Source organism: Antechinus flavipes, chromosome 3 (genome assembly GCF_016432865.1).
Source record: "Antechinus flavipes isolate AdamAnt ecotype Samford, QLD, Australia chromosome 3, AdamAnt_v2, whole genome shotgun sequence".
In the NCBI taxonomy this organism is placed as follows: domain Eukaryota; kingdom Metazoa; phylum Chordata; class Mammalia; order Dasyuromorphia; family Dasyuridae; genus Antechinus; species Antechinus flavipes.
Genome location: NC_067400.1, coordinates 614,493,147 through 614,504,371, shown reverse-complemented (window position 1 = coordinate 614,504,371; position 11,225 = coordinate 614,493,147). Strand labels below are relative to the sequence as shown.

Genomic DNA, 11,225 nt, shown 5'->3' with positions numbered 1-11,225 from the left:
GAACAGGTCCCATGAACGATAGGTAACATATAGAGCTTTAAGGTGGTCACAACAGCTCTAGGATGGAGGGGGTATTATTTTGCCCATTTTATGGATGGAGAAACTAAGAAAGCTAGGTTAAATGACTTGGCTGGGGTTCCACAGCTAGGGGGTAGATCTAAACTTGTCTTCCTGACTCTAAGTCCAGTGAGCCACTATAACTGCCTAGGAACCCAGTCTCACAACCGGGGCTCTGGGGCACCTGGGAGGGCCCTCCTCAGAGATCAGTAGGGCTATGTTCTTCTGGAGAGTTGCTCCAGATGACACCCTCCCAGATGCCTTCTAAAGAGAAAAGGGACTTGGTTTGGGCTGGGCTGGGTGGCAAGATCCGTAGAACCAAGCCCAAACTCTGCTGCTAGCTCATTATGTGACCCGGATAAATCCCTCTCTTTGACTCTGGGTTTCTTCAGTTGGAGAAATAAGGGGTTAGATCAGCTTTAATTTTGAGAGGAAACAACTCTTAAGAACTGGAAAGAACTTCAGTGAACATCTAGTCCAGGCCCTCACTTTTCAGAGGAAGAAACTTAGGAAGGGGAAGTCACTTGTGCAGAGTCACACAGTCAGTACAGAATGTGGATTCAAATCTAGATCCTTGCCAGTCTCTAGGAGGAATGGGACATGGGGTGGAGAGGGGGAAGGGATTGAGAGATACCCTCCAGTGCCCCCTAATCCAGGAAGCTTTCCCAGGTTATCCCAATGAAGAGTCGTCTTTCCTTCCATGCTTAGGGGAGGAGGCACAGGTTATATAATTCCGAATGCCAGGCTTTGGGAAGCTTAATCCCAGGGGGATTCAGGTTTCAGATAAGGCTGAGCTCTGATGAATATATAACTGGGGCTCCCAGTAGGCAGGCACCCCCTTCCCCAGGCTGAGCTCTGATGAATATATAACTGGGGCTCCCAGTAGGCAGACACCCCCTTCCTCAGGCACCATGGAGTTTGGCGGTATTATTACTCTTTTCTTGGCTCTCTGTGCTCCCTGCCTTGCCATCCTCATTGCCTGGAAGCACATGCACAAAGCAGGCAAGCTGCCCCCGGGGCCCACTCCTCTTCCGTTCCTGGGTAACCTACTGCAGGTCCGCACCGATGCCACGTTTCAGTCTTTCCTGGAGGTGAGTCCGCCTACGTTCTCTCGTGGAATCCCAGGGTTGGAGAGTTTTAGAATCCCAGGTGCTCAGAACCCTGGATGTTAGACCCAGAAGCCGGGACTTGCGGTACTATGGAGGAAATTACAGAATGTTAACACCACAGAGGCTTACTTAGACTTAAACTATAAGACCTGGAGGAGACTTTAAAAATAAGCTAGTCCATCCCCGCCTCCATTAGTGAAACAGAGTCCAGGAGGTGACGAAACCCAGACCTCTTAATCAGGACACCTTTTCTGCCCTTGTCTTCAGGGCTGTCTCCTGGACCTTCTCTTAGCACCTCCCTACCTTGTCCTCAAGATTCAGAAAAATGGACCGGGACTCTTTTCTCATTCTGACCTCCCACTCCCCAGCTCAGTAAGAAGTACGGTCCTGTCTTTACTGTCTACATGGGTCCTCGAAGAGTAGTCGTGCTATGCGGCCACGAGGCGGTGAAGGAGGCACTGGTCGACCAGGCGGAGGAATTCAGTGGCCGCGGGGAGTTGGCTTCCATTGACCGGAACTTCCAGGGTCACGGTGAGAGATCCCACTTTTATAAAGTCTGTTGATTGTCCAATGGTTATGCTGCCCGCAATTAATCTATATCCTCAATACAAGGTGCGATCTTTCTCCAGTGTCCCCTAGAAGAAGAGAAAATTGGCCCCCACCCTAGAACTAGAGTTTCCTTTGTAGAGGTTGGGTAGAAGAAATCCTTTGATGGGGTGGGAGCAGGCCTGGAAGTATAAGACTTAGGAATGGGGAGGAGCTTTGCCTCGCCACCTTCCCACACTGGACATTTCCATTTCATTTCATTTTCCATTCCAGATTTGCCCCTTCCCCTATTGGCTTCTCCACCCATTGAGAAAGGGAGAAATACAAAATAACATTTTTCTTAGTTGTTTCCCATGAATGTTCTGCTTCCTCATCTCTGCCTCCTGGCTTCCCGAAAAGTTTCACTTTCAGCAAGAAGCCCATCCTGATCCTTCTTGATCTTACAGCCTACCATCTGAGACTATCCCTAATTTATTCCCATCTCTGCCTCAGTTGTACACGGAGTTTGCATGATCAGACTGAGCTCCTTGACAACTATCTTTTGTCTTGTATCCCTAATGCTGAGTACAGTCCTAAGTATATGAGAGGTACTTTAATAAATGCTTGTTGACTTGAGAAAGGCTCTAGTAGAAGTGTCCAACTCCAGTGGATGTGACACACATAACTTCCCAAACCAGGATAAAATGTAATTTAACAAAATAAGATAAAATAAATAAAAATACAACAAAGATAATATTACCTATGGTCTTATATGTCAACATATGGCTTCAGGAATCCATTGCCATTTGAGTTGGACACCATTATTTCAGTCTTTTCATTTTAAATAGAGTAGCTAAGTGGCACAGTGGGTAGGCACATATTCCTGAGTACAAATCCAGCCTTAGACACTTATTAAGTTGTGTGCCAGGGCAAGTCACTTTGCCCTGCTTGCCTCAGTTTCTTCATCTGTAAAATGAGCTAAAGAAGGAAATGGCAAGTCACGCCAGGATTTTTGCCATGAAAAGCTCCAAAAAGGGGTTACAAAGACTTGGACGTGGCTAAAGGACAAGGAGAAAATAGAAGTTTTCAAGACTGAGACTCTTTATTTGGAACCTTGAATCTGCTCTTTGCTCTAGGCTGAATCCTCTGTTATCAACGATGAGCTCTTTTAGGCAGGGACCAGACCCTGCCGTGGAAAGAGTTCTGAGTTTGGAAACAATAGGCTTGGATCCCAGGACTGATGCCCTCTGTGTGATCTAGGGCAAATTCCTTCATCTCCCTGTGTACCTCAGTTTCCACCTCTATAAAATGAGGGGGTTGGGCTAGATATTCTAAGTAGTTGGGCTACTAATTTATGATCTCGTGACCTCTTTCAGCTTCAATTTCCATTTCTGTAAAAATGGGAATTGAACTATTTTGGTTCCTTCCAACTCTAAATCCTGACTCTGCAAGTATATAACTGTCTCCCTGACCTTACTGTCTTTGCTCCTCCATCCTATCCTTCTACCTATAATAGCTACTCACTTTTGCACTGGCAGGTGTGGCATTGGCCAATGGGAATCGCTGGAAGACCTTGCGCCGTTTCTCTCTTGCTGTTCTTCGAGATTTTGGGATGGGAAAGCGCAGCATTGAGGAACGCATTCAGGAAGAGGCTGGCTTCTTGATGGAAGAGTTACGGAAAACCAATGGTAGGGGATATTCGGGCCCTTGCGAGAAATGGAGGCAGGAAAATAGGGAGATAGTGACGCAAGACTGAAGGGCCACAAGGAGAACCAGAAATCTAAAAGAGAATGGAGACATGGTATAAGAGAGATGGGCTTATGAAAATCTCAGCTTCTTGGGAAAATCCGGGTTCTAGGCTGAGATCTGGAAGGGACCTTTAAAATGGGAATTGGACTATTTGGTACCTTCCAACTCAAAATTCTATGACTCTGTGAGAATATTACTGCCCCTTGGCCTTGCTGCCATTCAGCCTTCATCCTAAGAGGACAGGATTTGGAGTCAGAGGATCTGCATTCAAATTTGGCCTCTTATTCATGTCACTTATATAATTTGGGGCAAGTAAGCTAACTAACTTAGCCAGCTGAGCCTTAGTTTTCTCATCTGTCAAATGAGCAAAATGGCAACATGGGAGATGCAAAAAGCATTAGCTTTGAATCATAAAACTCCTAAGACCTTTGCTCAACTACCCTCTGATGCTTAATACCTGAGCACCCTTGGACAAATCACTATACCAATCTGGTCTTAGTTTCCTCATCTGTGAAATGAGAGAAGGCTTGGATTAAGTGACCTCTAAAATCCCTTTTAGCTCTATGATTTTAAGATCTTAAAATCTTAACCAAGAGGAAACCCAGATGAGAGAGAGAGAGGGAGAAAGAGAGAGAGTGAAAGAGAAAGAGAGAGAGAGAGAGAGAGAGAGAGAGAGAGAGAGAGGAGAAGAAGAAGAAGAAGAAGAAGAAGAAGAAGAAGAGAGAGAAAGAGAGAGAGAGACAGATTCAGAGAGACAGACAGACAGGGAGAGAGGAAAGGGGAAGTGTCTAAGGACACTTGGTCAATGTGATGTGAGGGGAACCTGACCCCAAATAAGTTATCTGTCTTCTCACATGGGGCTCTTCTTTCTATATCTTCATTTCTGTCTCACTACCCCTCCATCCCATCCCTGCCTCCCTCCATCTCTTCTCTAGGAGCCCCCATTGATCCCACCTTCTTCCTGAGTCGCACAGTCTCCAACGTCATCAGCTCTGTAGTGTTTGGAAGCCGCTTTGACTATGAGGACAAACAATTCTTGTATTTGCTGCACTTGATCAATGAGAGCTTCATTGAGATGAGCTCACCCTGGGCCCAGGTACCGTTTGTGTTTCCTATAATACTCCAACCTTCTGAATCCAAACAATGGGATCCTAGAGGCATAGACTCATACATAAAATGTTAGCCTTGTTGAGGCACAGAATCTAATAATCATAGAACCTTAAAAAATTAGAATTTTTAACTTACTCTAAAACCATGTAAATTATTATTTCCTCAGGAACTTAGAATACCACAGTACTAGAATATTTTTAATAGCTTTTTATTTTTCCCAATACATGCAAAGATAGTTTTTAACATTCACGTTCTATCTGGGTCAGTCTCTACAATCGCTAGATTTGTTACTATGGGCAAATTATTCAACGTTTCTGAACCTTGGTTTCCCTATCTGCCAAAAAAAAAAAAGAGCTAGTAATCCACATAGTACCTTTGTCATAGTGTTATTGTGAAGGCCCAATGAGAGAGCTTTGTAAACCTCATCCTGGTTTCTAAGTGTCAGCATTAGAGGGGAACTTATTGGTCATTTGACCATATAGGGAGTAGAAATGGAAACATGGTGGCAATGGTGGAGGGCTGTGCTCTCACATTTTGTCTCTGTTTCCTTTTCCCTTAATTTGGTGAAATAATTTTTTAAGAAGTTCCCTGGAGAAAACAAAATAGCTGTGCTTTTTTTCCCTCTGAAATTTCTTAAGCCTTCAGATATCCCTACCCTTTTGGCTCCTCCAATCCTTTTTTCTCCCTTAATCGAGTCTAACGAAACATGCTCTTTTCTCCATCCCCACCCCAATCCCCAGCTCTATGACATGTACTCAGGGATCATGCAGTACCTGCCTGGCCGCCACAACAAAATCTACAACCTTATTGAAGAGCTGAAGGACTTCATCGCATCCAGGGTCAAGATCAATGAGGCCTCCCTGGATCCCAACAGTCCCCGGGACTTCATTGACTGCTTTCTTATCAAAATGCATCAGGTGCCACCTGCAATACTCCCTAATTTTTTCCCTGACTGCTCCCAGCCTCTTCCTCTCTCGTCCTGTTACCTATACAGTCAAGTGTGACTCCATCTCTCCCTATGGGCCATTTAATCCAAGCCACACTTGTCAAGTATTTCAAAGCCTCCCTCACATGGTGCCTCCTATCCCTGTAAAGGTGCTTTCCTGCCCTGGCCATTTCCCCAGAGATCTGAAGTTGTCAGATATGAGTTTCAATCTTGATTCTTCCACTGACTGGCTGAGCTCAAAGGTCCTTTCCAACGCCAAATCAGCAGTCTTCCTAATCAACAAGCATCTATTAAGTGCTTACTATGTACACAACACTACGGGTTTAAAAAAAAAAACCCTTACATTCTGTCAAGGTGGGTCAGGGGAAAATATTCAAATACATGTAAAAAAAATGAGATAATTCAAGGAGAAACCATCCTGGAGCTGAACTTGGGACTTGACTCATAAATCTAGGGCTGGACGTTCCAGCCTTCTCATCTGATAGCATCTGAGGAAACGAGTCCCAGAAATGTAAACTGAGCAGCCCAAGGTTATCTAGCTAGTATCAGGGGTGGGATTTGAACCCAGGTGGAGAGCCAGAAATCTTTTCACTGTCCCACCTCCATTATTTATGATAAAATGATCATAGGCAAGTCATTTCATTTCTATGAATCTTCGTTTCTTTATCTAAATGAGGCGTCCGGACCACATATCCAGTAGGTCATCTTCAGTGCTAGATTCATGTTCTCTTTTAAATTAAGGAATCAAGAAAGGCTTCTCACAAAGAGGACACATTTTCCCTTCCCTGCTAAGCCAAGTTCTGCCATTCTGTCTGAAGCACCTTTCCCCCCAGCTCTGGTCCCTCAGTCCTCCTGCCTCAGAAGACTGAGTCTCTCCCTACCTCTAGAAAGTCTCAAGTGATCTCGTTAAGTCTCAGTTCTAGAGTCACCTGCTTCCCAGGAGGAGCTGGCCAGCATCTGAGACAGGAGGATGGAGAGCAGGGTGGCACAGGAGGCTTGAAGTTGAAGAGCAGAGGAAAGCATGAACTCTGACGGGCTGTGTCTCCCTTCTACCCCCAGGAAAAAAACAACCCTCAGACGGAATTCAACCTCAAGAACCTGGTCCTCACCACTTTAAACCTGTTCTTTGCTGGGACTGAAACAGTCAGCTCCACTCTGCGCTATGGATTTCTGCTTCTCATGAAATACCCAGAGGTGGGAGGTGAGTCTTTTCCCTGACCATCCTCCTGGTCCCCATCCTCTTCACTCCCATGTCTGGGCCTGAACAGAACCTCATTATCTGGAAGACTGATCTAGTCCTGCCCCTTCTGGTCCTACTGAATCAATCAGCAGGTCAAAAAGCCTTTAATCACCTACTGTGTGTCAGACTTTGGAAGAGGGGCTAGAGATAAATTCAAAGAATGAAAGAGTCTACTCTCAAGGTGTTTACATTGTAACAAGAGCAGTATGGGGAAGAGAGAGACGCAGAGAGAAAGACACTGAGGAAGCTAGTAATAAAATCACATATGTCATACTTAGAAATCTTTGAGAATAATGCTTATAATCTGATCTTTCCTGCATTAAAAAAAAAACAAAAACAAAACTCTTTTTATTCCAACAATTCAGGTATCTATTTATTCATTAATCCATCCATCCAGACATCATCTATCTGCCTACCCACCCATCCTTCCAAACATCCATCCATCCATTTATCTTTTTCTTTCTTTCTTTCTTTCTTTCTTTCTTTCTTTCTTTCTTTCTTTCTTTCTTTCTTTCTTTCTTTCTTTCTTTCTTTCTTTCTTTCTTTCTTTCTTTCTTGCTGTTATCACCCTGGGCAAGTTGCTTAACTCAAGAAAGAAAGAAAGAAAGAAAGAAAGAAAGAAAGAAAGAAAAAGGAAGGAAGGAAGAGAGAGAGAGAGAGAAAGTTCTAGGATTCCAAGTATTTTAAGGTTATCTTTCTCCAAAATCCTATGATTCAAAGGCTCTTTGATCATCAGATTCCAGGATTCTGAAATACTAAGATTTTAAGATTACATGATACCAAGAACCTAAAATTCTAGACTGTGTTCTATGGTTTTGTCACTCTGTGTAGTTCTAGACTGTTGCTTACTAGAAGCAGTGTGATAGTATAGAAAGAGTACTGGATTTGGATTTGGGAAATCTAGATTCAGATCCTGACTCTGCTATTGACCTATATGACCTTAGACAAATCATATAAGCCTCAGTTTTCTTCTTTGTAAACTGAGAAGGTTCAATGAGATGGCCTCCGAGATCCCTTTCAGGCTTAGGTTCATCATTGTAAGAGTCAATGATGTCTCATTTAAAGGCAGATTCAATGACTTAGAACTAGGAGACCAACCTCCTTAGTTCACAACTGAAACCCAGAAAAGGAAGTGATTTATCCAGAATCTCTGATAGAAGACTCCTTTTAGTTTGAGTCTCAGATTTTCAAGATTTCTGACCCCTCCAGCCAAGGTCCAAGAGGAGATTGACCACGTCATTGGGCGACACCGAATCCCCAAGGCAGAGGACCGGATCCAGATGCCATACACTGATGCAGTCATCCACGAGATCCAGAGGGTTACAGACATTGTGCCCATGGGTGTCCCTCACACAGTCACCCGAGACACCCACTTCCGAGGCTACATTCTGCCAAAGGTAAGGGGGCTCTTCCTGATGTGTCTCCCTCACTAATCTTGCATTCCTCTTTCCCACTCCCTACCCCAACTCCAGCCCCTCTATCTAGGAGCTCACCCTGCTTATTACATTCATGCCCACCTTTCCTTCAGGGCACTGATGTCTTCCCTCTCATTGGTTCTGCTCTCCGAGACCCTAAGTATTTTAAAAAACCCGATGGTTTTGAACCCAAGCACTTTCTCGATGAGCAGGGACGCTTCAAGAAGAATGAAGCCTTTGTGCCATTCGCCTCTGGTGAGTTCTTAGAAATCTCCACCTTCTTCCAGTCTTCCTGCTCAGAGACATTGAAATAAGGCTGGGGTTAGACTGGGCTGTAAGATTGGAGCATAGCCATAGACCCTTAGACTCTTAGAAAAGAATCACCAGACCATACATAGTTCAAGAGTCGAAAGAGAGCCTCAGAGTCCAACTGCCTCACTCTACAGGTAAGGAAACTGAGGCTCACAAAGGGGAAAAGGCTTGGAAATAAGGATTATAGAAGGTATTTGAACTCAGGGCCACTGATCCTCCATTGTCCCATAGAACAACAGAATTTTAGGATTGTGGGAAAGTACATTAAGAGGTTAGACTCTCAGAACCTTGACATCTTAGAACTGTAAATCACTTGGAATCAGGGATGTGTTGGTAAATGTTTAATAGCCAGCTCTCTGGAAAAATAAATGCATCTATGACACTTTGAAGTTTAATCTAAATATTAATATTTTCTCCATCACTTTCTTAACTCTAGATGATGAACAGAATGATACATCTAGCCCCAATTTGTACCATTTACCAACTTCTGAGGCATAAATGCTCATAGGGTAATTCACTAGCTCCTTGGAGCTAGTAAACACTGGCTGTGGCACACTCCTGTTTTTGAACCTTCAGGCAACTGTAATCTTAGAATCTTAGAACTGCCTTTTCAACCCCATTGAGATTAGCCTATATACATAATGTATTTGATGATGATGATTTGGGTTATCTGTTGGGAAATATTTCAATGATCCATGTTCTGTATTTCTTTTCCCTCCTTACTGGTATTGTGGAAAATGGCGGCTCTCCCTAGGGAAGCGTGTGTGTCTGGGAGAGGCTATGGCCCGGATGGAGCTTTTCCTCTACTTCACATTCATCCTGCAGAACTTCTCCCTCAAACCTCTGGTTCCCCCCAATGAGATTGATATAACCCCCAAGATCAGTGGTTTTGGCAACATCCCTCCCACCTATCAACTCTGCATTGTGGCCCGTTGATGGATCTCCCGGGCAAAGTCTGGGAACTCTCTGCTGTCTGCTCACCCAACTTCCCCACAATTCCCTCCTTCTGTGACCTCCCAATAAATTTTTGTTTCTGCTCTGTTCTCTGTGCTGGGGGAGGAGGTAAAGGGGAATGTGTTGAACTAGGAATACACATAAACGTATTCAATATGTCTGGAAGATTTAGAATTGATTTCTCCTGCTTAGATTTTTCCCTTATGTTTTGACCCCAGACTCCTCTTACTGTTTCTGACCCTGTCCTCCTACTGCTAAAGACTAGTTTCCCTGGTTCCCAATGGTGCCCAGGATTGCATCTACATCCCAACCTGCAATTTAAAGTCTCCCCAATCTGTTCCAGACTCCCTCTCTAACCTCCTATTCCCCTTGTGCTTTTTCTAGTACCCTCTCTTCAACATCAAGATCATTCTAAACATCCTAACATTTCCTCCCACCCTGCCTTAGCTTCCCATTCAGCAAACTCTGTCTGAGGCCCCCTGTTCCCTCAGGAAGGGGCAATTCATGCTTTAGGACCTTGCCCCATCCTGAACCCAGCATCCCCATGTGAGGATAAAAAAAAGGTTTACTTCACACCTCTGGTTGATTGATTTCCACCAAAAGGTACAACACATCAGGGCTAAGTCCATCCATTACATGAGTGGACTGATTGTCTCAATTATCTCTTAGTTTATTCTAGAATTATAGCATCCTAAAAATCAAAACATAGAAGCTTTGACTCCTATAAACTTGAAGTATAGACCCATAAAAATAAAAATCCTAAAACCATGGAAACTTGAAGATCTAGACTTTTAGATTCACTGAGCTTTTTAATTGAAGAAGCTTAGAATTGCGGAAACTTGAGACTCATTAAACCATAGAATGTTATTCATACTGAGCCTTAGAATCTTTGATGTTTCAAAACTGAAAAATACAGAGCCTTGGAAACAAAAAAAAACCTTAAAGTCCTAAAGCTTTAGAAACTTGAAGTCAACAAAATAAGGATTCTAGAATAATAGAAACTTTGACTCAAAATAGAACTTTAGAACCATAGTGTCTGAGAATGTAGACGTCTGGAATGGTCCATGGGCTTCCAATACCAGAGAACCTTATATTTATATAACCAAACCACAGAAATTGAAATTAGCACCGTAAAGACTTAAAATCTTAGATAGAAAGAACATAGAACTTTAGAATTATAGAATCACATAAACTTGGAAATATATAAATATGGAACTTAGAGTCTTAAAAGCCATACACTTTTAAACTCCTAAATCTCATAACTCTAGATCACAAGAATTTAGAAAATAGAATTAAAATTCATAAAAACTCAGAACTATAGAATTCTGAGTCTGAATTGGAAAAACCTTAGTAGCATTATGGTCAAACAGTCAACAAACATTTATTAAGCACCTTTTATGTGCCAGGCACTGTGTTAAACACGGCATTACAAAGAAAGATAAAACATAGTGCCTGCCTTCTAGAAGTTCATGGTTAAATGGGGGAGAAATATATTAAGAAATATACAGAAGCAAGTCATATACGGGAAAAATTGGAACTATTAGGGCACTAGAATGAAAAGGGATTGGAAAAGGCTTCTTATAGCAGGTAGGATTTTGGCTAGACTTGAAGGAAGTCAATGAAATATGAGGAGGAAGAGCATTCTAGGCATGGGAGAAGTCAAAGAAAATGTCCAGAGCCGAGTGAGTCTTATTTGTGGAACAGTCATGAGGTCAGTATGATTGGATTGAGGAGTACAGGGTGAGGAGTAAGCAATAAGGAAAGGCAAAAGAGGGGTCTGAATGTCAGAGCAATTTATAGTTTTCCTG

At 43.1% G+C, this 11,225-nt stretch overlaps 1 protein-coding gene across 1 annotated transcript; it reads left to right on the top strand.

Moving 5' to 3' along the window:
• Nucleotides 1–968: 968 nt before the first annotated feature.
• On the top strand, nt 969–9,504 carry LOC127558191 (cytochrome P450 2G1). Its single transcript, XM_051991416.1, has 9 exons — nt 969–1,148; nt 1,535–1,697; nt 3,230–3,379; nt 4,376–4,536; nt 5,291–5,467; nt 6,556–6,697; nt 7,946–8,133; nt 8,265–8,406; nt 9,218–9,504. Exons 1-9 carry the CDS (start codon nt 969–971, stop codon nt 9,397–9,399), a joined length of 1,485 nt encoding a protein of 494 aa, XP_051847376.1. The 3' UTR covers nt 9,400–9,504.
• Nucleotides 9,505–11,225: the final 1,721 nt, after the last annotated feature.

Excerpts from the sequence above, each read along its gene's own strand:
- LOC127558191 (XM_051991416.1), top strand. The coding sequence starts at position 969 with ATGGAGTTTGGCGGTATTATTACTCTTTTCTTGGCTCTCTGTGCTCCC. Across the intron at positions 1,698-3,229 it reads CCGGAACTTCCAGGGTCACG|GTGTGGCATTGGCCAATGGG; the intron begins GTGAGAGATCCC and ends TTGCACTGGCAG. Across the intron at positions 4,537-5,290 it reads TGAGCTCACCCTGGGCCCAG|CTCTATGACATGTACTCAGG; the intron begins GTACCGTTTGTG and ends CCCAATCCCCAG.